This window comes from Apodemus sylvaticus, chromosome 5 (assembly GCF_947179515.1).
Source record: "Apodemus sylvaticus chromosome 5, mApoSyl1.1, whole genome shotgun sequence".
NCBI lineage: Eukaryota > Metazoa > Chordata > Mammalia > Rodentia > Muridae > Apodemus > Apodemus sylvaticus.
The window spans coordinates 40,607,473-40,634,989 of NC_067476.1; the positions used below are offsets into that span (position 1 = coordinate 40,607,473).

The 27,517-nt window shown below is 44.1% G+C and overlaps 1 protein-coding gene across 5 annotated transcripts in view; it reads right to left on the reverse strand.

The window, feature by feature from the left end:
* The window catches only part of Rbms1 (RNA binding motif single stranded interacting protein 1), a 218,177-nt gene that overhangs the window by 5,860 nt on the left and 184,800 nt on the right, over nt 1-27,517 (reverse strand). For 3 of the 5 annotated variants that reach the window (XM_052182559.1, XM_052182557.1, XM_052182558.1), the window contains exons 5-12: nt 26,070-26,227; nt 24,147-24,226; nt 7,241-7,347; nt 6,283-6,332; nt 6,066-6,159; nt 3,819-3,866; nt 2,869-2,919; nt 450-560 (exon numbers count right to left, since the gene is read on the reverse strand). In XM_052182559.1, the coding sequence (XP_052038519.1) occupies nt 450-560; nt 2,869-2,919; nt 3,819-3,866; nt 6,066-6,159; nt 6,283-6,332; nt 7,241-7,347; nt 24,147-24,226; nt 26,070-26,227 (699 nt within the window). The remainder of the gene's footprint in view (nt 1-449; nt 561-2,868; nt 2,920-3,818; nt 3,867-6,065; nt 6,160-6,282; nt 6,333-7,240; nt 7,348-24,146; nt 24,227-26,069; nt 26,228-27,517) is intronic. The other 2 variants (XM_052182560.1, XM_052182561.1) reach the window with 1 other exon arrangement.

Consider the following 27,517-nt stretch of genomic DNA (forward strand, 5'->3'; position numbering starts at 1 on the left):
CTGCCAGCTGGCCTAATTTAACTCAGCCTTGTAACCCAAGCATCCCTTGGCGTGCAGGAGAACAAGTCCCTAAGGGAACTGCAATTCAGTGCTGCAACACTGCACGAAAGAAGAATGAGCAGACACCACCTGCTTGCCTACCATGTACGCCTGAGTCTTTCGCTTTGTGACCTGCACCTTGTAAATATGGGTTATAAAAGCTAGACATGGGCATGTGTGGGTGCCGTGTGGGCGAGCAAGAGGGATCCAGAGATGGACTTTCGAGTTATCAACTAATCAAGAATTTTCTGAGTGCCATCTCACTTTGTGGAAATCAAAGCTAGATAGGGAAGGGGGGGTCAGACATAATCGCTGCTATCCCTAAACCCGGACCTTCACTGGGGATAACACAGGCTTCTATAATTCACTTTCCTATTTGCAGAAACACAGGATATTAATTTGCCACCTACTGTTCCGGTGCCGCCTAGTGACAGATGACTCATCTGCTGGGCCAGAGGGCTGATCATAGAAGCAGGTTGTAGTGACATGGTGTGTTCCATTGAGGGAGTTAACACGGCACCCTGGGAAGGGGAGGGAAGAGGGACAAAAGACAAATGGGGGGGGGGAGAATTGAGATTCTGCAGTTACAATCTGCAAAGGAGAACCCTTTGTTAAAGCAAACACAACCTCCCTCACTCTTATCCCAAGCAACTACCCTAAACCTTCCAGACTGCTTTCCTGAAACTTTCATCAAAGAGTTAAGAGGAAATAACAGTGTTATTTCATCCCACAGAAATCTGTGTGCTCAACCTGACCTAACTGTAAAGCCAGAAAGCCCAGCAGGGTTGTAACATGAAACAAACTGAGGACCACTGGCTACAAGGGCTGCCAAATGTTTAAAAAAAAAAAAAAAGGACCGAAAAAGATCAGGAGAGAAAAGGGTAGCTTTTGTTTTCTACAGCCAGAAAATAACATGATGACCAGAGCAGCCTGTTTATGGATGGTCATCTGGTTCAAGACTAAGCAGTCAGGACCAGGAGTGGGTTCCTCATTTACTGGGTAATTCTCAGAACTCTCTGTTCCAGGGCTGGGAAGCCAATTCAGTTAGGAACAGTAATTCCACGCTAGATCCTGTTCACTTATTTTCCTTGGAAATTTTTTTGCCATCAAAATTCAAATTAAATGTGTGTAAGAAAACAGAGAGCAGGAAAAAAAAAGATAAACCACTCATAATGTGGTTTTACTAACTGAACCACCATAAGCAGCTTCTACCTGGAAGCTGGATTCTGCATCAGAGACCATGAACAATTTCCTACTTTGGGTTCCAGTTTTTAACCTAGCTTTCTGCTGGAAATGGTGCATGCCCTGCTGTCTTCAATTTTAATGGCTAGATTATGCTATACAGACTATATAGCAACTGAAACTTAAACTGTTTGGACATTTGTCTAACTTTCTCTACACAATCAATGGGTTTTACATTTCCTTCTATTTCTGCAATCACACAACTGCTCTAGCGTGTAACTATTCTGTTGAACTCTGTGAATATGAAAACGTGGTTTGAGGTCATTGTTGCTGATTGCCCCGAAACACACTGGTATTTGTTGATAATCAGATTTCAGTTCAGGGCACCGACAAGGTGTTTCATATAGTTTGTTTCTTGGTGGAGAAAGTAACACAGGTCTCCCCAAACAGGTAAATTAAATAAAATATTTGCAGTGTTTGCCTCTAAAAGTCATCAAAAAGAAAAGCAGTATACATTTCAATTTTAGAGTGTATCATCAAAAAGCACAGAATGATAAGACTGACTAGAAATCTAGATGATTAGATTTCCCTCATCTCCTTCACACTAAGGAATCTCCAAATTAAGAGTGGGCTAACCTCTAACTTTCCAAACTCACTATGAAGTTTCAGGACTCAGACTGCCATAGGAATGTGGGATGTATGCCATGGACATCCACATGTGGTGTGTGTATGTGTGTGTGTGCGTATGTATGTATGTATGTATGTATGTATGTATGTGTACAAGAGCAGGCACACTGCACATTTTACTTGTGTCCAGAAGGGTCTCTCGGCATTTCCTGTCCAGCACTTGTGAGTTCAGTGTCCATGGAGAAGACTCATGAGAGAAATCTCTGTTTCACTTTAAGGCCAAGACCAAGTTCTTTTCCTAAATAAATCATCTGGGTTTTTTGTATTATCAATGTTGTGATGTGTCCTACATAGGAGAATGCCCATTTTGCACTGGTAACTAGAAACCAAAGGGCCAAATCTGTGGCCTTTTTTTGTGGCCAGTGTGTGTGTTACCATGGCATACTTAGTCTGATTTGTGAATTTCTTCTTCACACTTGTTTTGAACTTTTGACTGTGTGTTTAAAATTCAACAAACTGGATTTTGTGTATGTCTCAAAGACACATAACTGTATAAAAATGTCTGGTATGCTAAAAACAATGTTATATACCTTAGGATAACAAATGCTGAAATCAATGAAGAAGTCATGGTTGCTATTTACAGAATGCACTTGGCCCTTATACTCTGCACAGACGGGTTAATCTGAACTTTATGTCTGAATTACAAAGGATATTAAGGGGAAGAGCCATTTCTTTCTACACACTGCAAAGTATCTGGTCACTCAGTTGATGGCATCCCACTGATCGGGCATGAGCAGACAACAGGAGGTATTTTAAGCTCTTTTATATAAAAAATAATGTCTACGTATAATTCATTTTAAGAGGAAGGTAAGTTAAAATTTCATAATAAACTGGCATGTTTTCATAGTTTATGTTTGAGTTTTCCCAACTACCCTACTGTCTTTGATCCAAGACTTTTAACTCGACAAGCCACATGCAGCTTACTTGGAGGACACAAGGTCACTGACACGGGAAACTTACAGGGTGCTGCAGAATGTACGGTTGGGGTTGCATCCAAGAAGGACTCTGCACCTAGAAAAGGGAGGATTTCAAAAGAAACATTGATTTCTACCGCCAAAAGGATCTTAACTCTCTAGAATTCTTTTTAATCGTGTTAAAAATCTACAGAAGGAAAATAAGGAGGCAATACTATCAATTACAAAGGTTAAGGCAGTTAGAAGTCTTGACAAACTGGTCACTCTAAATGAGATGAAGCAATCATTTGGAAACAATGTCAGTTTGCCCGCTTGGTGCGTATTTCCTGAACATTAGGCACCAGGGAGCACTAAGGGTAAGGCACAGATGGGCTTTGCCCTTGAGAAAGAGAGTGTCTAAGCAAAGGAAGTAAACACGTAAATAACCCAAATTAGTGAAAAGTGTTATATAATCAAGGTACGGACTACGTTTTAGGAATACTGACGGATGAGGATTAATTGTAGAGCATTTAGTTAGACACTAACCCTCACAGTGCACACAGACTATTCTGCTATTTATTGAGCATAACCAAACACAATCTCTGATAATCAGGAAAGTAAGATTAGCAATTTTGTGTAGTCCTCAACAATTTCTAGTTATCGAGGAGAAGGATGTCTGAAATGCAGACCTAGGATATCAAATGGGAGGTAGAAGATCTCTCAGTCAACACTTAAGTTAAGAGGGCATCCACTTGGTAACCCTCTGAATGTAGAAATACGATGTGAGGGTCAGGCTCTGTGGCAGGAAGGAAATGCCCATCTTGCCAAGGAGGAGGAGTTGAGTCTGCATCTTGATGCCCATGGCTTTTCAAGGTCTATGGGGTTTGTTTTAAGGTACATTTCGGTTTCTGGTTCTTATCAGCACCCTCCTGTGTCCTGTCCCTGAGTGTTAACTTCAGAGATTCTACAGAGAGAATACGGGGAAGAGTCATGGGGAAAGAATGCAGTGCGATTTACCTTGATAGCAGAGCCCCGATACTTGTTCTCTCTGGTTTCCTTTGCCACCTAAGGCAGACCAAAGTTAAGTGCTTCTGCCTTGTTAACATTTCAGTTATCTGGACTGCAGCCTTTCCCCACTGGGGTACGGGTGGGTTCTCGCGGATGCCACTGTCTCAATCCAACTGCACAGGCATATGGCGGTTTAGTGGAGAAGGCCAACTCCAACGAGGGTGGGCCCTCATGGACACACCATGAGAGACACGCAGCTCCCTGAGAACCCCGATTTGGGCCAGATGCCCCCACCTCTGTATGCGTCTGTGGCCATAATTGCCTACGCATTCATGGTATTGTAGGGTTAGGGAGCTATGACATCTAATCCCATGTTTTTATTTCAGCAGCAAAATAGCCACTGTCAGTTGCTATTCCTCAATGTTCCCTAGTTATAAAATGGGAATAATAATCATCTATTAACTTCTCACTGTTGCTTTGAAAACCTGAAAGAAACAGAACCCCTATCCCAAACTAACCGTACATAGATGACTCTTTTGCACACAACTTCAAGGAACCTCAGATGCCTTAACGCTCATGTCCTGACCCGGTCTGCTCAGCAGTGACCGAGAGGTGATGCCTCTGACTGTCAGGCAAATGGAGTAAATTCCACATGGGTCTTAAAAAACCACAGAATTCCCCAAAGAGGAAACGAGGCCTTGAAATGACAGGCTGTCTGCAGTTAGCCATGTCCAGTTGGTTCCAGCACTGGCCTCCTAACTTTTTACTCTATAAAATGGTTGACAGGCAAACGGCTTAAAAGAGGAAAAGTAGGTGGTAGATGGATTAGGAGCTGGCGTATCTATAGCAACATGGTAACACAGTCTTCATCTGCTTAAGAGTGAGCTTATCCCTGCCATTATTTTTAATGATACAGAAATGACAGATGGTCATTTTCAGGTTATCAAAGACTATATTTTAATATCAGCTATAGACGCTGGTTATGAGGGGAAATGTACTGTATCCACTAGCTCACCACAAAAATCTCAACTCCCAAACAGCTGAAGAGACATAAATAAATGAACAGTGTGCCCAGAACACTGACCCTTCAGAGTCAGGTAACGACTCAGGGAGAAGAAAGGAAAGGAAAGGAGAGGAGAGAAGTGGAGACTGGGAGGGAGGGAGAGAGAAGCTAATGTCTGAAGGCGGAGGGAGGCCCTGCGGTGAGACTCTGCTTTCCGTATACATTCCCTTCACTTTTTCATTGTTACGTTCATAATGTACGCAGAGCCAACTTTGACATTGTCTTACCTTGGCCATCACTGAGAAAGTGTAACTAACATGTAACGCTGCTGCTACTTGGCATCCTTTCTATTAGTGATAGGTCAGCACTGGGTGGAGCTCTTTGTATTTTCATTAGGTGCTTAGAACTCTTTCTAGTTTATAAAGTAGAAGCCATTATTATCCCCATTTTAAAGAAGAGGAAACTGAGGCTTGTTGCTATCAAATGACATAGATTAGATGCTGTAGTCCCCTAACCCCTGACATCAGGACTACAACATCCAATTCAGTTTCGAAAATAAGAATACCCCAGAGTTTAGTCACATAAGATCCCAGCAGTCAACAGAAGAGAACTCTCTTGCAGGTCAGTAACTGAACTCAGTGACAGTGCTCCCATCTTAGTATCTTAGTCGCAGGCCATGAGTGGTGGGGAAGACTCTGCTACGGGAAGAGAAAGCTACCCCAGCCTTGCTGGCTCTGCAATACTATCAGATCGGTGTTGGTCAAGGAGCTTATGGAGGGTTCATTCCTAGTTGAAGGGAACTCCTCCTCACAAAGTAACAGAGGAGGAGTTAACAGGCTCTTGCTTCTTGGTCAGGGAAGGACCTCAAATCTCAATTGTAACAGCTCATGTCACCTAATAGAGACAATCTCTGTGTTCCTCTCATCTCTTCCTGCTAGTGAAGAAACGAGGACAGGAGCCCTCAGTCACTCTCTACTTTGTGACTCCCATAAAGATTCCATTTCTGGGACACATGATGGAGAAAGGACAAGAGCTTATCCCGATCCTAGAACCAGGTGATGATTCCAACCACTTCCCTAGCTTCAAGGAAAATGGAACGGCTACGCCGAACAGAGGCAGCTTATTCCAAACTAGGTATCCAAGCTGCGTCCAATTTGATTTAGATTTCATCTAAAAACTGTTCAGAACTTGAAGACACATAAAAATGCAGCAGAGATACAAGGTGCCCTGCTGAGGAGTCCTGAGGTACAAACCTGGTAGGCAGATACAGGAGATGCAATATAGGGTGTAAGAGAAGTTTGAGTGATCATTCGGTTTGTGGCAATACTGTATGGTGAAGGATAAAATCTAGAACAAACACAAAAGCCTTTATTAAGTAATCCTTTCAATGGAATTATTCACGGAACAATGTCTGATACCTTCCACCTTCACTGTCCCTCAAGCCACGATGCATTTATCCTAAAGACATACCCGTTGTGTAGAGCAGCTGTGGTCGGGTCGTAAGTGAGTGTCATTCCAGCCTTGGGGAAGGAAGCAGAAGGAACTATGAGAACCCATCTAGGAAGGGGACGTCTGAAACTGCATTCTGTACACTCCCCAGAGTGTAATGGTAAAAGTCACCTATGATAAAAGCGAGAGCTCCACTGCACTGCCCCACACGGCAGCCATTACAGCAGGAAGCTACGGAAAATTAAACAGAAACCAGTCTCTCCGGCAAAACAGCCAGACACCACCTGCTCAGAGGGCCCCATGTGGCTGACATTGGACAGCACAAGCTCAAGATATTTTCTCCACACATTCTAGGTTCCTTATGATACCTTAAAACACAAAAATTTATTGAAATAAATACAAGGAAGAGGAAGCCCAATCTTGGGTTAAAAATATTGAAGGTTTTTTTTGTTGTTGTTTGCTTGTTTAAAGAAAGCTTCAAAAGATTGTTTGCCTGTTTGCTTAAAAAGCAATGTGTGGAGGTGGGGAAGGAAAATGATCAAAATATATCAGGATGACACAACATTTTTTCAGTAAGAAAAAAAAAAATCCCACAAAATACTAAATTCTCAATGACAAATACACTATTTCAATATTAAGGACAGACTCCTGGATACTATTAATGTAAACCTATTGAAAAAGCTGTATCTAAAACTGAAACCCTTCATGCTCAAAACCTGTTCACAGTCATCCTTTTACTAAGCACAGGGCAGCTGCTTCCCACCATCTGCCCGCCCACCTGGGGAATGGGCACCCAGAGACTCCTGCACTGGAGATGGCTGCTGTCAGCCCTTGAGGGAATGGCACCAGAAAGACACTTTAGTCTGGGCTGTTTCAGAAGTGTGGTGGCCCAGTCATGGTGCCCTTGGAGGGCTTCCCACGAGCGTGCTCAGGATCACACACCCACACTGGAGTTTCAAGGAAGGCCTTCGAGTCTCACCTCTCCTTCTCTGGGCCATGGCCGCCCGTTAGGGATGTACTTGTTGGGGTTCTGCCTCTTCTTCTGTCCTCCATCTGCAAACTTGCACAGTAAAGGTTCTGTAGGCGCTGTGGACACAGGGGAGGATCATGTGAGCCTACAGTTGAAGGAAGAGTCTCACAATATGTAAATGGGGTTTCTTTCAATAGGAACATTGTTAGCATTATCAAGGAACACTTTGAAGGCATCGTCTCAGGTCCTATGAATCTATGGATAAAAAACAGTGCAGGCTGATGTGCTAGTCACCGTCTCTAAGTTGGAGAGTCAAAGGAAAGCCTTCTGTAATCCCTCCCACACCACAGCACTCTCTGGATCCCACAATTGCACCACTGGGCAGTCCAGCAAGCGACCTCCAAAAGGAAGCTGGCACACTGCTCTGGCTTCCCCGGCAGTGCTCTGCCCCGGCACAGCGTGCTTCTGCTTATAGCACGTATCGCTGTTTGCGAGCGCAGTGACTGTCTTCCCTCCCTGTCTGTTTTGTTATCACCATGTTTCCAGTGCCTACAGTATGGCCACCTTGGCTGCATTTATTATTGGTGGTTATGTCAATGGATAGATATAGGCGGGTCTCATTTGTACGTAAGAAAGCGGCAGGGGCTGGAGAGACGGCTTAGAAGTTAAGGATGCTTGCTGCTCTTGCAGAGAGCCTGAGTTTGTTCAGGTGGCTTAAAACTACCTGTATGTAACCCCAGCTACAGGGGAACCAAGGTCCTTTTCTGGCCTGTTAGGGCACACACATGCATGTGAGCACAAGTATGTGCACACACACACATATGCATGAGTGAAAAATTGAAAGTTACAAATACCTGCCCTACTTGTTTAAAGGTATGTCAATGTCCCAGATCCTCTCACTTAGCTGTTTCATACCATCCACTCAAACACAATCCAAAAAGACACCCAAGAAAGGAATATAAAAAAACAAAATAAAAACAACAACAACAACAACACAAATTCTGGACCCCCCCCCCCCTAACTCGCCTGCGAGATCTCCTTCACTTTGCCTTTCTGGGACAGACACGCCAGCCAGCACACTCCTGGAAGTTGTGTGTTTTCCTATATGTTTCCAGTTAATGTAATAAAGGCTCTCACACCTTCCTGTCTGGCTCCCGCACTCAGTCCTTTGTCTCCCGAAGAACTATGATTATTCCTTTCAAGTTCTCTTTCAAAGTTAAATAACCATGAAGAGAAAAACATTACTTGTGGAAGAATGTACTCCTTTCTCCTTTGCCTCTCATTATCCTAATTCATCTCTTATTTTATATCACTATTACCCACCCACTAATGACAGGGTGCAAGCCATCGTGTCTCTTACCACTTCTCTGCCAGGAAACAACACAACAGGAGCTGCGATCCCTCCCCAGGGTCTAGCACTCTGCATCTGTCCCTGGTATGCTCCAGATGTCAGGCATTTCTAAGAGGATGCGCTATGGTGTAGGCATGGTTCATCTTCCTCTGGTTCAAGGTTAGTACCTAGTGTGACAATGTGACAGGACAAGGCTTGGCAGGAGGACCTTAGGCCACTGAGGCCATGGCACCAGAAGCATCGAGAGTGGTCTTCATCAAGTGAGCAAAGTCACTGGAGAGCTTCCTGCCTTTATCTTGTAAGTACCTTTTCCTGAATGCCATGTGGTTCTTCTCTTTAGAGTTAAGCTGATTGGACACCAGCCCCTTCAACATCCTGAACTAGGACTTCTTGTTTATAATACCACTTTACTTCAGGTATTTTGTTACAGTAATGAAAAATGGACTGATATAGTATAGGAGGAGTAATAAAAACCTGCTAAGTGTCTAATGGAAATACCCTCTTATTTACCTTCTGATTCTAACTCTTCTACCCCAGGCGTTCATGAATAAGGAATCCCGTTTAATGCAAACTGAGTACGGTGGAGATAAATGGGCCGAGGCCAACATTCTGCTATGTAACTGAACCATACCACTTGTCCAATCAAAACAAGACAACGCCTTTTGGGAAATTCTACCTTTCCAATAATCGCAAGAGTTAAACGTACTGACTCGATAGAGCAATCGGAACAATTCTGTGATAGTCACTGACAGTTCTTTTAACTCTACAACTGGACTATCATGCGACAGAAGAGGACCAGGGCTAAGAATGTGGCATCCAAGCAAAAGCTACAGACAAGAGACTCACCCTTCTGAAAGGACAGACTGACCACATCTGATTCCCTTAAGTCACCTGCCTTTCTAGGCAATTAAAAGTGAGTACTTAAACCCCAATACTAAAACCACTCCTCCCAGGACCCCATGTGAGTAAGCTGTGGCATTGACTAGAAAGGGCTGTGGTGGTAGAAAATGCCAGAGTTGAGGACAAAGGACAAAGTTAGAGGTCACCTGGGACAGGGAAGGTCCACTGTTCTCAGCCCAGTGCTGTCCCAGGTTTTAAGACTTAGTTTTATATGATCTCTCAGGGTGAGGAGCTGGGACTGTGGCCATGTTTACAGTGAGGAGGTGCTGCTGCTATCAGATCCTTTAGCAAAACTACCTGTGGGTTTACGTAGCTTATCAGAAAGGCACACTTCTTTTATCAACATAAAATTCTCCCAAAGAAAGAAGGCAACCAGGCAGGACTCGTTTCCAAAGTCCATCTCCAGTTAAGTACCTAAGCGGTAAGACCTTCACCATGAGCTCAATGACCAACACCATACCTGGGGACACCATGATTCCCATGCATGTGTATTCATCTATATTCTGCCCTGTCAGGAAGAAATCCTAGGTGACAACAAGTGTATGGTGTGGAGGTGAGGGTCCAGAGAGTAATGTTGTGTTTATAAATACATCATTTAACATAAAACGAACAGACTGGGAGAAGCTGGAGTTTTTCCAAGTGTATTCTATTTCCTACATTATTTTGTGCTGTCATTAAGATTTTTTTCCCCTCTAAAAGCAAACAGTGAGTAACTAAAGCAGTGTGCACACCGGCCGTGTTCACTTTAGGCAGACTCCTAAAAAAACTGCGTTAAGACACGGCATGTCTTCCAGACAGTTGCAAGCTCCCCATTCAGCAAAATCAGAGTGCTGTGTATTCCATGGGATGCAGTAAAAATCCTAGCAGATTTCTTCCTTTTTCAGAATTCTCTTTGGTCAACTTAACTCAGTGTCTACTGTGTGCTAGGTCCGTAGGAGTGGGCTGCGCAGCAGTCCATAAATCAGATTTTCCTCAGGGCTTGTATGCTGTGTAGACGAGGATATGCCCACTCTTATGAAAGCCTGTTTACTCCCCAATAGGACGGAAGACAGTGTAAACATGTGTGCTTTAATAAGAATGCTCCAGATGCAAGAACAGCTGTCATTCTTTCCTGACACAACCCCACTGACTTGGGGACACTGGTAAGAAAGAGCCCATGCTCACAAACTCTTCAGGCCTTGTTTACTACCAAGACCACCCATTTGCCTTAGGAAAATCAAGCCATACAAAGTTAGGGAATTTCCTGGCATTCCTGGTGACAAAGGGTTTAATTCACTGTAACTTAACAGTTGTCTTGGCACTGTGCAACCCTTGAATGAGTTTGGCTAGAATTTTTTTGGATGGGAAAACAAGATGTGGACCGGATTTTTATATTTTGTTTACGTGTGTGCAAGCCTGTTAGAGAAGGGGCAGCCTTGCTATGTCAGCCTCTCTGGTGCTTCCATACCAGACCGCAGTCCGGGTCCTTCGCTTGCCTCTGGAAGTCCAAAGCCTCTGGGTCCTAGGCTAAAGGGTCAGGAGTTCCTGTGTGATGTCAGCTTCTACAGCACAGACCTTTCAGGCATCCTACTGTCTTTCAGTAAGGAGAAACTGAGGCACCAATGACATGTTAGAAGCACCAGAAATACTGAGCAATAGCTAAATTTGGCTAGATGAATTTTACAGGATTAGTAGGTAACAGTCTTTAACATGTTCATTTTTCTAGAGTAACAATTCTTTTTTTGTTTTATTTACAATTATATGCATGTATATGTTCATATGAGTGCACGTGCCCATGAAGAGGACAGACCAGAGGTGTTGGCTCTCCTGGAGCTGGAGTTACAAGCAGTATGAGCCAGTCAACATGCATTCTGGGAACTTAGGTCCCTGAGTGCTCCTAACTGCTGAGCCATCTCTACAGCCCCTCGAATAATAAGTAATCTTCACATCTGTGTGCAAAAGGGTAACGGCAGAGTTCTGATGGTTTCTGTGCATGTGTGCTGTTCACATGTATATGCAAGTCTACATGGGATGCTTGGTATCTTCTTCCTCTATCATTTGACACCATTTTGTGTTTTAATGCTAGTGATCCTCATGTCTCTACCAGTTCAGTGCTGGGACTACAGGCACATGCTTGCCCGTGGCCTGCTTCTTATGTAGGTGCTAATACAAACTCAGGTCCTTAGGCTTACGGAGCAAAAGGCTTACTGACAGAGCCATCAGCCTAGCCCTTGACACATTGTTTTTTAATGTATCCCTCATTAGCAAAACATATAAATATATAACTACCCTGAACCAACTGACTTTTCTGAATAGGCAAGTACTCTTAGGCTGAATCTGCCCTTAATAAGGGTAAGCTCGGCCATCTTGTGTGATTTCTCAGGTCACAGTCTCTCATCACCCAACCCAGGAAAGTTATTTTCTTATGCATGGGAACCAACGGGAATATGCACCTTCCAAATTCCGATGACTACAGTGTTACCTTGAATACTGCTAAGGGCCCCAGGCAGAACCCCAGATAGACTCTGATCTCATATTTCCTGGCATCTCTTGAGAGCCCTCTAAGGTAATGGGACTATTGGTTTTTCCAATGTCTCAACAGAGCTGGAGTGAGAGGCCCTTTACACATGCCTGCCTGTGTCATACTGGCACTCCTACCTAAGAGAGCAGGGGTGGCTATACCCACAATGCCTCACTGCAATCTCCATCATGGATATTACCAGCTTCCAAAGCTCAGGCTGTACTCCTGTTTAGTACTGCCTGCTGTGAGCGCTGTGGCGCACAACGGGATCTCGGCAAGCCACCGTGCTCACCTAGCTACCTTCCCTCGTGGGTCAGCTCTGCCGTGCACAACAGAGTACACCATTTCCCCAGTGCATGTTACGTGAGGTTTTCTTCATGCTTTAACGCTCACATGTTGACAGCAGGACATCTGGACAGCCCACTCCTTCTAAATCCCCCACTTTTCTAGTTAGTCAGTATTTGACCTTAGCCATCACATCGCAAAATGTAAACTGCCCTTGGTAAGCCTCTTCACGTCGTCTGGAAAAACCAGTATGCTCAGCCACTACAGTCAGCTTTTCTGATAATGGCTGCTTTAAAAAAAATGCCCTAACACAGAGAGCTGACCCTAATGGAGAGAGAAATGGAAGTTCCCAGCAGTGACCAGAACCATTTCTACTATAGGAGCTTTCCCCATCTATTTTAGCTGCATTAATGGCCCTTACTTTTTTTTTTTTTTTAATTTTCTTAAACCTATACATCGTGAAGCAAGGAGGCGGGGTGGGCATGAGGACTTTTCTCAGGAAATCTGAGCCCTGGTTTTAGAACAGACCATCAGCATTCTACCCTTCTGCTTTACAGCAGCGACACATTGTCCCTCGTCTGTTTGCCACACAGCGGCTACCTCTGAGTCGCCGCGTAACCCAGCCTTCATCTGTATTGAGAAGAAGTTACTAGATCATCTCCTCTCTGCGCGAGAACACGGCTGAGAACGGAGCAGGTTCTAAATATATTTGTCTTGACCTAAAGGTATAACCATGGTGTTCCCCACGTGGAAGTTATTGGCTACGCTGTTCAAGTATTGCTGAATGCGGTGAGGTATGAGGAAAGGACTTGAGCAGTTTATGATGTAGAACACTGTGTAGACACGCTGTTGGGAGCTTTTACGAATAACACTGAGAAAAGCCTAGTGTTCACAATTACGTTTTTTGCCAACTTGACAAGCTGGAGTCATATAAGAGGAGATGTAACTGAGAAAACTTCCACCAGATTGGCCTGATGGCAAGCCAGTGGCTATTTTCTTGATTGATGGCTGGTGGGGGAGGGGCCGGGTCGTGGGGGAGGAGGGACAGTGCCACCCTGGGGCCTGCTGTCCAGGATGGTGTAGAAAGCAGGCTGAGCAAGCCACAGGGAGCAAACCAGGTACGCAGCAGCCCTCTGTGGCCTCTGCTGCAGTTCCTGCCTTGACTTCTCTCAGTGGTACAGTGTGACCCAAGAGTCGTTAAGAAGAAATCAAGCCTGTCTCCCCCAAGCTGCTTTTGGTCACTGTGTCACATCACGATAACCCTCACCAGAACATCTGGAGAGAAATACACGGAGAAGGAGAAGCATTTCACACGGAACTTCTTTACCATGCTGCGGAAGACAACATACTACATGTCTGTGTTGCAGACATGTAATATGCTCATGCTCAAACAGATCCAAAGTTGTTGACTGTATTTCTAGCCTCTATGTGCTTACAGGTCCAAGGCATAAAATGAATACAGGGAAAAAATGCTTCATATGCCAAAGTGGAATTCCTGTGTAGGTTTTCCTTTTTTTTTTCTAGAATATCTGTAAAGTTCAGAACAATGTCACGATTTTAGCCACATTGGCTCGCGAGATGAGACAATATGGAAGAACCACAAACTCAATGCCAGCTATTCAAATGTAATGGGCACTCTTGGTACTCCTTATGAATGTGTGGCCACACAAACCGCGGTAGAACCAGCCGGGCGTACATAAAGTGTTTTTAATGATCAGTTTAATAAATATGACTTCCTAATAAAAATAAAAGAATGTAATTATTGCATGTTAAAAATATGCCTCACCTAAGAACTCACCAGGAACTTCCTGGGCTATGCTTCTAAAACATTCATCCTGAGCATCCATTCATGACTGCCTACCTCTCCCATGCACACTTCTTGTTGTGCTCTGTTTCTAGCCAACGAAGGGCCACAACTGTGGCATTTCCCTCTGGCTGCTGTGGTGGGATCTGATGCCCCACCTGCTTTTGTCTCTTATAGAATGCGAGCAAAGTAATACTGGCAACTTACTCCTGCGAGCCTCATTTCTATTGGGTTTTCGATTCTTAACTGGAATTCTTTCTCACCTCATCTCCCAACTCACCACAGGTTCTAGATCCCTAAGACAGAGTGCAGGAAGGACCCCCACCCAGCAGAAACACTTTACTCTTCCGTGTGTGCATTTTTTTCTCAATTTATACAGATGCGCTCATTTTCACAATCCGTAATGGTAAGTCTGCCCCCTTCTGTCCTTCATATTGTGGGCCTTCCCTACCTTACCATAGACCTATCTGTTTAGTGGCTACACAGTGTTTTGTTTGATACTGGGTCACACATTGTTTCTGCAGTGTAACCAACAGCATTATACTGGTGGTTGTACTGTACAGTGGTTTGGACACTAGGACCAGGTTAGTCCTCCAAGGTTTGAAATGTACTAGGCTAAGGCCTGCAAGCCATCTGATGTCTCTGGTTTCATATTCTGTGGAATGGAGGTGCTTTCAGGGGTGCTTCTAATTAACACAGTGCTTACAACAGTTTGATGAGTGTCATCTACTGCTACTAGGACTGTGACAATGAGGTTTTCAGGCTTGGCAAGTTACTGCTTTTCTTACTTTTGGTTAAGGAAATTTCTCAGGAGACTGGTGGCTCAGAAGTTACGAATGTTTGTGTGGACTGCCTGCTGTCACAGCATTTAATTATGAGAGATTTAATGATCTTCTAGAATACAGACCTGTTGAAGCTGGGGTCGGAGTATATTACTGGAAAATGTCTTTTAGAAAGCTGTTGCAGTAATGTCCAAACATTCTAACTGAAATACTTGGGCTTTAACACAATTTTTCCATGTATTGTTCTTTAGAGGCAGAACTTGGAAAAGCTTTAGCTTGCAGGGATGATGTAAGCTGTGCTCAGTTTGGGGCATCATCCCTGCAAACTAGCTCATCCCAAGTGGGGTTTGGCACTAAGCACATCTGAAAGAAAATACAGTCATGTGTGTAGTTGTAGCACTGATTTGTGTGTGTGTGTGTGTGTGTGTGTAGAGGACAATGGGCAGTGTGGAGTTCATTGGTTCTCTCCTTCCGCCATGTGGGTTCCAGGGATTGAATTCAGATCATTAGCATTGGCAGCAGATGCCTTTACCTGCTAAGCCACCTCACTAGCACCTTTGTTACATTCTAATACTGACTTCCCTTCCTGTAGGGAGTATTTTTGCACTTGGGTCTGAGGGCAGCTGTGGCGTGTGTCTCACGAGTGTCTCTCTGATGCTCAGTTCCCAGTGCAACCATGGTCTCAGTGGACTCCTAGGGAAATGGCTGGATAATGAGGGTGCTGACTGTCAATGGATTGATCTGATGGTGTCATTGGGTCTTCTTGGTAAAGAGGAGGTGGGATTAGCTGGAGAACAGCCAATGGAAGTGTGTCCTGCAAAGGTATTCCTTGTCCCAAATGTATTCCTCCTTCCACTCCCTGGTTCCTGACCCATATGATGTGAACAGCTTTTCTCCACCCTGCCTCAGTACCAGGGTGAATATCCTCTCACAGGTTAAACACATGGATCGAAACTACTCCAAGCGAGTCAAAATAACCCCCCCTCCTCCACAGTGTCTCTCACAGGCCTATGTCACAATGATTGAGGTCTCACAGGGGAGCCCTGGCTACAGGGGCCGTCCATAGTCATTCCAGCATGACAGAAAAGCCTCAGAAGGCAGTTCTATGGTGAGCTCTTGAACCCATGCTCCTGAGCAGTGGGCATGGGAGCACTTCCACGGGCAAGATGGTGCCTTTCTAATGTTGCTGTGATCTTGTAGCAGTGGGAGGAGGAAGTACCTCCTTAAGAACGGTCACAGCATTCTACTGCTACCAGAGCATCCCACACATTGCAAGGCATGCTTATTCTCTGATACCCACTGGGGCTGGATCCAGGACACACTGCAGTTATACAAGGCATATCACTCAAGCCTCTACAAAGAGCCTTTACATGCCTTCCTGTATACAGCTCTGGATTAATAATCTTCTACGATGATATAAATGCTATATAAACAGTAACACTATACTGTTTAGGGACTAAAGACAATGTTCAGCACATGTAAAAAAATTCTTGAATATTTTCCATCTGGAGTTGGTTAAAGTGATGTATGTAGTCTGTAGATATGAAGGACTTAGTGTATTTTGTCCCAGAGGTGGTGAAATGTTCTGTTTACACAAAGTACATCTAAGACAAATACATATTTAAATAGGCAATAACATCATTTGAAAAGTTCCCTCATATTTAGCCCTTCTGTCTCCTGGTATTGATCAATACCCTAGTGATTTAACTATCTGTATAGTGTGGGTAAAGATGGGTTTATGTCTTGCTGGATGCAGATTGAGGCCGATGAGTCAGAGGACACAGGAACATATGGAGAGCAGGCTGGCCACCAGTGCAGTCAACCCACAGGTAACTCCAACCCAACATGAACCTGCTGCATGAGACATGACCACGTGATGCTGGCCAATGCAAGGTAAACAATGGTGGCTCTACACGCATGAGCATGCCCCACCCAAGTCACATAAAATGCACCATCAGCAAAGTCACTCTTTCTTTGTACACATGGAATTATTCAAAGTACTGCAGAGGTCCAGAGCAATGGGTGGACATGCTATGTCCTGCAGTAGCATTCACACTGCTGTCCTTGGGAAGGAGTGTAAGTTGGTAAGTGGCAGGAAGGTGGCAGGGTATTCACAGCTCCGGGAGCTTTCCATCAAATGCCATTAAGACTCTTCTTCCTGGACAGCATGCCTACGCTTAGGAAGATAGTACAAGAACATTTTGAGACAAATTCCCAAATTCTGATCATGACCAGTGTTTGTCCCTGGAGCATAGCTTTGGTCATCAGCCCTACACAACACAACTGAAATTTCCCAGCCTGTTTCCAACACTCCATTAGGTAGAAAATCACTATAATAGGATTTTTATCAATCAGTATTAAACAGTGAAAAAACTCTAAGGAATTCACCATGGTTCTTTTACCCTGGGACTTCCTAGGCAAATCTGACCTAGTTTTAAACCTTCAAGCGCCCAAAACCGAGGTAAATCCAAAGACGATGAATGCCCCAGCATTTTCAAGGAATAATGGGTGGGAAAGGATGGAAGAAAAGGACTTATAAGCTATTTAAAGATGCTTTAAGAAAAAATATGATGCCTCCTTAAAATATGACAGCAGACAGAAAACAGTGTGCTAAAGCATTTAGAAAACAGAAGACGGTATTTAATAATAATGCTCCTATACCTGAGTCATGATGTGATGCCTCAGATTTTTTAAAGAGCTATGAACATGTTCTATGTCACAGCTCTAGCTAGTATGGGCACAGGTGGCGTGGGAATCCCGATGTCAACTTAATATAAGAACACAGGCTGGAAGGAGGATGGGCAGCACAGCACTAAATATTCAAGCATGACTTTTCCTTTCCTTTTCTTTCTTTTTTTTAGAGACAGGGCCTAGAGCCTACTATGTAGGCTTGCGTGGTCTCCAACTTCTAGAGATCCACCTGCCTCGACCTCAAAGGCATGCACCACCATGGCCATTTAGACTTCCTCCATTTAGCCTTCTAGAAGCTGGTGTACTTGTATAACAGCTTAAGAAGACTATACTGTTCTTTTTATTTCTAAAACTCATCTCTGGGGGCCTTACCACATTTCTTTTAGTTTTCCTTTTTATTGGGGAGAATGTTTGTGACTTGGATACTAACTGGTTCCATCAATAACTCAGGACCAGCAGATCCTTTGAGGACTGGAGAATGCCAGGCCAAAAGCTGTACCAGGATGTGATTCTTTAGCTAAAGTGTCTTTCTTTTCTGAACTTGGCTCCAGTGCCATGGGCGAACTGCCAACTGTGCAAGAATCCAAGTCCTCTGACAGGAACCATACTGGGTAACTCTGCTTACGCTAGCGAAACAATGCGCCATCAAATAAGCCATCCTCTGGCTGTGTTTATGAGATGTTATGTCTACCCAGCAAGGAGCCTGTGGTATTTAACCGTTCAGGAAGGCTCGACGTAACCTGCTCACACCCATCATTTTCTTCTTCTACCCAATCTGATCGATAATCTCAAGCCCTCCCCAGATGAAGAGAGAGCTATCTCTGAGACACTGGCTACCATTCAAAGCTCTTCTCTGTATGTGTATGAAAGTACCAAGTCCAGAGAAGCAGAAAACTATTCAGATTCCTTATGGGTTCCAATGTGTGCTGGGGACTTGTTTTGGTGAAAGGTTGAGTTTACTCCAAGAGTGTGCTTCCAGAATTCACACTAAGCCTAGAGGCAGTTCAACCTCATTTATTGTCAAGAGGCCTCCAAGCAGCTCTGAAGAGTTTGGGGATAAGCATTCACTACAAAAGCTCAGAGAAAGCACTCAGTGGGACTGAAGATACAGGGTGGCATACAAAAAGTAAAAAACCAAATGCTCCTGCCCACCAACAACTTGCAACCTACTCCTGAACCCAGATTAGTTCACAGGGTTCAGAAGTGGCATTAAGCAGTGGATGGGAACACAGCCTCAGCTGCAAAGCTAGGCCTCTGCAGCCGGGCTGCAGCAGAGACGGGACCCATGTCTCTTGTACTCATTTGTCCCTTGGTACAACTTGGAAGAAACTCTGCTCTACCAGCTGCTGAGTTGCCCAGGCTCCTACAATCACCCACACATGGTTTAGAAACCAGGGGGTTTTCCTTGAATGGGTGTGGCCAGCAGTTGTAAACCCACTTCAAAGTAAACAGTTTAAGGACACAACCACAAGTCCTTTAAAGAACAAAGGAAATTGTTCACCCAGTCTGTGATAAGTCTGAGGTCTCTTTCACAGAGGAGCAGGGAGATTTTATCTCAGGCTGATAGATACAATGGCCCTGGCTCCTTTTCCTTTTTCAACCAGTCTTGCTGCTGCCTGAATAATGACCCAAAAGAGGTCACAAGCTGGGGAGACTGGTCCTTATAAGGGACCAAAGCTGTGTGTGCCTGGTGTTCTGAGTATGCAGAGGGTACTCAAACTGGCACTGTGCTAAACTCACAGGGCAGGCTTCTACTAGTTTGAGGTTAAAACTGTCTTTTCTTTCATCCAAGTGTTGTTGATGGAAAAACAAACAAACAAACAAACAAACAAACCAACCAACCAACCAACCAACCAAGTCAGGGAGTTAAAGGAAGCTCTTCCACCAGGCTGAGTTTCTCCAAAGGCACTGTTGTCCTTGCAGGACTCAGATTCTAAGTTCCAAATGTGTGCCTATGTGCAGTTCACCTTCATTAGCAGCTCTAAAAGTGATATGCTGTCAGGATTTAATGTTACAAGACCAAGCGTGGCCCGTAGTTCTATACAGACATACAAATTAGTTCCTTTCTGAAACAAAATGGAACTGGGTACAGAAAATTTTCTAATCATCTTCATCAGTCATCCAGTTAAAGATGGAATCGGGGCGCTCTGGGAGAATAAATACCCAACACCATTACCATGAACAGCCTAGGAGCAGCTGCCCAATCCAGAGACTCCAGGATGGAATGAATGAATCTATACTTCAGTGCTTTTTATCTGTGTTCTACGTGACAAGCTAGGGTTTGTGTATGCGCTTGCCATTTAGAGGTGGGGCCTGACCAATCTTTTATGTTACCTAGGTTCAATGCAAAGGATCTACTTACTACTGTAATACCTTTTCTTTTAGCACATGAAAGATGCTGGACAGACTGTGGGAGCAAAGATGAATTCGGCCAACGGCATACTCTCCTCTTCTGGATTCTTGCATGTTTGTTTACTATAGAGGCCACCATGGTTCAGGGTGAGCTCAAGGACCTGACTCTTCCCCACAGGAGCATTTGTGTTCATTCTTGCTGATGCAGTTGATGTACTGAAGATGCTAGTGAGCAGGGGGCTGGAGGAACACCATGAAAGGACTCTTCCCCAGACTTCTACACAAGCAAGAGTAAATCTGCAGGTCATGGGTATGCAGAAACAGACAATGGTATTGTATGGAGACGGACTTAGTGGCTGCCACAGACTTGCTACCCCAGACCTAGAAGCAGAGAGCAAAGGAAGCCTGCCGAGTAAGGAGTCTGAGAGTGCACGGGGTGGGGGGTGAGGGGGAGGGGGAGGGGGAAAGGTGTAACAAAGCAGCCGGAGCCTCTCTCTTCTCCTACTCTAGCAGCGTCAGTGCCTCTCTTTCAGGCAAGGTGAGACCTGCTGGCATGGAGTATGTTGGAGACTCAACACAAACCAGAAGGCTCACCAGTCTTTCCCACATTCTACCCTGTAAGGTGCCAGTGTTGCCTTGGTGCTATGATGAAGCAAAATTTATTCAAAGCTAATGAACACTGGTTGCTGCTTAGTATAGCTCAGTCACTGCAGAACATAAGAGACGAGAGAAGTCTAGGAGCTTCTTGTACAGTGGGACTGACGCATAGGAACATAATCAGTGTTATGATGGTGGTGTGAACCCTTTGGGGGTTCCCCTGACAGAATGTAATCCAGCTGGGTCAGAGTAGGTGCCACAGGGAGAAGACAGACTCTCAACAGTCTAGGGAGGTGAGGAGAGCACTTCTATTTTAATGGGAAGCAAAGAGATCAAGGTGTAGGATCCACAAGAGAGAACACAGGTGGAGATGGCGTGTATTAGGGGTTCTACTTGTGATTCATTACTGAGGACATGGGCCAAAAGGCAGAAATGGAGGGCAGCACTGAGGTGCAAATCTATGATCTATGAGATCCCTGGGTCTTTTTGAGTGAACAGAAGAGTACATTTTCTCTAAAGTTCTCTGGATATTTAGGAAGCAAAGTGAGAGAGGTCAGGCCAGACAGGACAAGCCGATGGTGGGCTTGCTTTGATGAGAGACAAGAGGCACAATGGGCAGGAACAGCAGGCATGAAGGGACGGGGCAGAAATGCGTAGGAAGAGGAATCAGGGACTTGAGTGATTATCTGAATGGGAGACAGAAAGACAGAGGTGGCCAGGGGAATCCAGTGCTTGGTTTCTGACTTGGGCATCTGATTCCACTGAGGTAAAGAAGGCAAGAACATCAACAGGGAGGGCAAGGAGTCCTGTTCTGGAGATAGTGGACCTGTGGAGACTGATACTCGATAGAAAGCTAAGAAGAGATGAATGACTAAATAGATTGGAAGCTCAAGATTGTGTAAAATCTATCAGAAAGGTTAGTCAGAAATGTGATACAGAAACAGCAAACCTGTGAGGGCAAAGGGTGTGTGACTGAGCCAATGGTGATACAGAGCAGATGTCAGTCACGAGTCAGTGACCTATGTTTTCCTCCGCCTCTCCCTCCCCTTCAGAAAGACATGCTAGCGCCTTACTCCCAGCACCCCATAATGTGACGCATTATAGACAGGAACTTGAGGTTCAAAGAAGACACCACTAGGGTGGGCCATTAACCATCATGGTTGGCCTTCTCATCGATGAAAGGGCACAGAGGGAAGATCAAGAGACCTGGGAAGGGATGGTCAACTGCAAGTCAAGGAGATGTCTACAACAGACCCTTCCCTCCCAGGGCTCAGAAGGAACTAACCTTGTATTCCTCCAGCTTGGCCATCTGGACCCCAGGAGTTTGAGTCATTAATCTACTGTTTGTGCTATTTCGTTACAGTTGCCCCAGTAATGCTTGCCCAAATTTAAGCTACATGGTCGAAGACACCACAGACTGAATTGAGGATTGATGGAAAGTAAGAATGCCCTTTAAAAAGTGGTTCAAGAAAAGGCAGAAGGGGACTTCACTAAGCTCACTATAGACCAAGATGATTTTAATCGCAAATGGATATCATCTTCTGGAAAATATCTTGGCATAAAGTAATTCACACTCCTATTTACTAAATTCTGTGATTTAAAAACCTTTTATTATAGCTATATTTACTTCTTGTTTTTAATTGTGATGTTTTGTTAACTTGACAGAACCTACAATCTCCTGCAACAAAGTCCCAATGACTATGGGCATGTCTGGGGGATTCCGTCTTAAGTTAACTGATGGGGAAGAGCCGTGTCCACTGTGGGCGGCACCATTCACTAGACAAGGGATCCAAAGCTACAGAAGAGGGAAGTGAAGCCAAGCACAAACAAGTGGGCGTGAATCTATCCATGCTCTTTGTCTTGACTGTGGAGATGATACAATTCCTTGCCACTACCACTTTCCCATAGTGACCGAGTGTAATCCGGAATACTGAGCTAAAAAAAAAAACCCTTCCTGGTTGCTCTCTATAAGGGTATTTTTTATCATGGCAATACAAATGAAACTAGAAGATTATCTGTATTTTCTTCTATTTGCTCACCAACTAGTCTTATCAGAAACATGTTATTTTATAAATCCAAAATAAAATTTTTTTGTTTTGTCTTGTTTTATTGGAAAAATGGGATATAAGCAAAAACAAAAACAAAAAAACCAGAATTATTGGAGAGGAAGGCAGCAAGGCCCCAGTGGGGCAAGGTTGCAAACCGCTCTAAAATCCTTACAGATAAGAAAGGAAGAGTATGAGTTGTTCACCAGAGGATGCAGAAACTGAGCAGCATCTCTGGGACTCCAGACTCTAGTCGTTAAACAGGAAGTGAACCCCTCGCCTTTGAGCAGCTGCAGGACTGTGCAGGTGAGTGAAGGGGAGACGGCTGATGCTGGGTGCCTAAGGAGCTGCAGGAGAGCCAGGGGTGCTGAGAGTCTGGCTGCTTTTCATGGTGGCACAGAGAAAGTTAAAATGGTCTAGCTCAGGATAACTCCAGTCTCAGAGTTCTTCCAGTAGCCACAGGCAACAATGAGTATACAAGAAAGCTGAGACTGCCACTAAAGAAAGGGCTATATAGGGCTGGAGAGATGGCTCAGTGGTTAAGAGCACTGACTCCTCTTCCAAAGGTCCTGTGTTCAAATCCTGGCAACCACATGGTGGGTCACAATCATCCCCATCCGTAACAAGATCTGAAGTGTCTAAAGACAGCTACAGTGTGCTTACATTAAATAAATAAATCTTAAAAAAATAAAGGACTGTATAAACACACCCCAGATTTTATAGACACAGAAAAGTGATTATAATTGTACTGGCTGGTTCTGTGTGTCAACCTGACCCAAGCTGGAGTTATCACAGAGATAGGAGCCTCCCTTGAGGAAATGCCTCCATGAGATCCAGCTGTAAGGCATTTTCTCAATTAGTTATCAAGGGTGGGAGGGCCCATTGTGGGTGCCATTCCTGGGCTGGTAGTCCTGGGTTCTATAAGAAAGCAAGCTGAGCAAGTCAGTAAGTAGCATCCCTCCATGGCCTCTGCATCAGCTCCTGCCTCCAGGTGCCAACCTGTGTGAGTTCCAGTCCTGATTTCCTTTGGTGATGAACAGCAATGTAGAAGTGTATGCCAAAAACCATTTCCTCCCCAACTTGCTTCTTGGTCATGATGTTTTGTGTAGGAATAAAATCCCTGACTAAGACAGAAGTCAATTCTCAGCAGCAACAGGAGTCCCTTCTATTTCAGACCAAAGTTTGATTGTTATCTTGGCATAAAACGATCATGAGGTGTGGTGGTTCTGATTAATGACCACACAGGCGGATGATGCAGGGAAGTGACTGAAGGAGGTACACGCAAAAGCCATAGGAGCTGAGGTCCAGCCCCTCTGCAGACAAAGATGCTGGGCTCTCACTGGTGTGCCCAGTCATGGGAAGGCCACAGAGGATGGAGGCAAGGTGGGATAAAAGATGGCTGTGGTCGACAGAGTCAATTCTACAATGTTATGCAAGTCAGCTCACCCTCTTTCTGGTCAGTGATGTGAAAATCTTACTCACCAGTACAAACAAGTATGTTTTTCCAGAGTAAAGTGAGAGGGTTTTGGTCTTAAGAGCCATTATGTGCTAAAGTTACATACGTGCTATATATACAAGGATTGATAAAACTGTAGGTGAACAACATACCAGAAACTCCTGGTGGGGTTTTGATGAATTTTCCATTAAAATGACCAATTACAGCTTCGCATTTTTCTGTGGATTCCATCCTAGTCATATAAAAATAAGACATTCACAAACTGCACATGCACAATACAAACTGACTTTTATAACTACGGCTTTAGGATGCAAATGAAACTAGCAGAAAACCATGGATGAGATAAAGAGGAGGAGGGATTATTCTTTCTTGAGTCATTGCTTTGGCATTTCTATAGTAAAACAACTGATTCCGGAGCACGCCCTGGATTATAAAAGACAGAGTAGATTCTCTATAGTGTTTCATCGCAGTCATAGCCTATTATGATTTTTAATTGCTAGAAATTTAAAAGTTAATTTACAATACTTAGTCATAACTTGCACTAAAAAACGGGTTTAGAAATTTTGTTTTAAAGGTGGCCTTTCCTTTATAAACTTACAAAACGACAAGATTAAAGAGCAGTGGTAATGGGTGGCGTCAACCAGAGGATGCTCCCAGTTTTTAACTTTCACTCCAGGTTTAAAACTAAATTAGTGAACCTAGTTATGAATCTCGCTATCTTGACGTTGAAGGAGGAATTCAAGGCTGAAGCCTCACTTCACAATTTATTTTACATCTTCAGGTGACTAAATACATTTGAGAATCGCTTCTGGGGACTTCATTACTTTCACTTGCTTTTCTTCAATGGAAATATCCAATCACCTATTCAAAACTCACCAAACTCTGGTCTACTCAGCCACACCTTAATTTTAACTGGCAGCAATAGGGGTTAAAAAATAAAAAACTAAACAAACCAAAAACCACAGTTCCACTTGACTCTGTAAGGATGTTACACTTATCTGCATTCAGAAGGGCACCTGGGAAGGATGGCGAGGCTGAACCTCTAAACGTCTTGATTGGTGCCTCACCAGTGCAGTAGTGTGTGCTACTAATATTGCTGGAAAGGTATTTGGGTTTTCCTCCAAATTGTCTGGCCCAACGAAACAAGTGACTGAAAGCCAACAGAACCTAGCTGAAGCCCTTGCCTTTGTGACTTAATGGTGAGGTGACAATAGGTCCCTTAGTAATAAATGCTTTGCTGAAATCACAATTTTGCATTAACATGTGACTGTGACTTGTGTAGTTAAGCAAATGTCAGCATTTTCCCTCCAAAAATCAGCTAATAATTTAATGCCCGCTGATCTTATCTGACAGTGCCCACTGCTAAAAAACATCTTAAATAATTCACTGTAAAAATCAGCTTCTGTGCAGGGGCTTTAGGATTATAAATCTGCCACAAATAAAAGCTTATACGGTTTAATTTAATTCTCTAGAAACCAACGTAGCCACTAAAGTAGAAAAAAAAAAGATAGGGATTCCATAGGAGGGGTGGAGTGCTTCAGTTATATCTAGAACAGTCAGTAAAAAAACAAGCCTGAAGAATTATAAACTGTTAACTGCTATGTTGAAGACACGGTTAGGCAATATATCCCATTTTCTTTCCTGAACGTTTATCTTAAAATCCTGAATATTTAGTTTTAAATACCCAACTAAATAGTTATAACGAATCAAGCTTCTATCTGAGGAAAAGATACTGATTTATCTATGAACCTTAGGAGACTGTTCATCTGTGAGAAGTTACAAGCATCTTGATGTAATGAATCAAACTGTCAGGACCTTGTGTCCAGGGCCACTGTGCTTGTGACAGTTCCAGCAACAAGCCATCAGGTGCTTAGTGTACTTGGTTTGGGGAGTTTAAAACATTCCAAGTTTCGGAAAAAGCTTACATGTAAAGCTATGTGCAATTTAAGTCCACAGAACCAGGGGCTCCTATGACCCTGCCTCAAGCATTCTCTTTCCAGTCTTTCTCCCCCCACTCTTTCTGGAATGACACAGCAGATATACTACAGTTAATAAGGAGAGAGCAGCCCACTCACCTGGCAAAGCCAACACCACGGCTGGTACCACCGGAGTCGCGTAGGACCCTGGTAGAGATAACTTGTCCAAAGGGTTTGAGCATATTTTCGAGTTCTTGCTCATCCATGGACAGCGGCAGGTTAGAAATGTACAGGTTGGTAGGATCTTGTTCCTGTTGCTAAGGCAGAACAGAAATACTGTCACTTTCCAACAGAAGGGAGGCAGCCACAATAGCACCTTTTCGTCCAACCACTGGCCCTGTAAGTCCTTTCAGTCCTACATAGTGAGGCCGGGTATGTATGGAATACTTAAGTCACCCTGGACACTTGAAAATGGGTCTTGAACAACCTTCACGGGCCTGACATGGCCCCCAGTGTCACTCTCAGCAGCTGTGTAAATGACACCGCTGGGCCTCCCCTGAGTTGGGGGGAATGCTCTCAGAAACATTCCTAACAGCATGCAGTGATTCCAAAATCAACTAACCTCTGCTGTTTTCAGAAGTCCAGTTCATGTTCACGGTTACACTATTACTGCTAATAATTCAACACAGAAATCTGTGAAGGAAGATTCTGGACCAACCCTGTAGAGTCCAGTGTAGGCTAGTACAACTTCCCTCCACTGCTCCATGGTAGAATCAACACGATTTTTCCTTTCCTTTCTTTTCCCTTCCTTTCCTTTTTCCTTTTCCCATCCTTTTCTTTTCTATTCTATTCTTTTCTGATACATAACCTCACTACACCGTGATCCCAGCCTCAGTTTTCCGAGAGACCTGCAATTAGTGATGTCCACACCACCATATTTGGCTCCATTTTTTTTTTTTTTTTTTTTTTGGAGGCAGGTTTTCTCTTTGAAGTTCTGACCTAAAATTTACTCTGTAGACCAGGCTGGCCTAGAATTCAGAGATCCACCTGCCTCTGCCTCCTGAGTGTTGGGACTAAAGGTGTGTGCAACCTCCGCTTGGCTACTATTCTACTTTAAATAATGGTCACCAGCAAGAAAACGATAGCTTCTAACCTAAACTAGAAACTGTAAGCCTTAACAACGATATAGCATGGGCAGAACAAATCTTAGAATGGAGAACAGATGGGGAGAGCAGGTTTGGTTCATCTCTGTTCTACAAAGGTCACCTGTCATCTGCCCATAGGTCAGTGGACTGCACCTGCTGAGTACTGGATTAGAAATGTGGAGCCTCAGGCCCACACTGCACCTGCAGAACCAGAAGCTGCATTTTAACAGAACGCTCAGTTGATTAACAGACCCATCACATCTGAGAAGTGACTCTCATCAGATCACTTCCCATTCACCCTTCTTTGGTTAGCGGGGTCTCTGCTGGACAAAGACATATGACTGAATTTCTTGATGAGCAGTGACTGCAATGTCTGCATATGAAGAGTATGGTGTTCAAGTCTGAGGGAAAGTCTATCTGACAACTAGGATATTTTCTGACTAAGTCAAAATTCACCTAGGC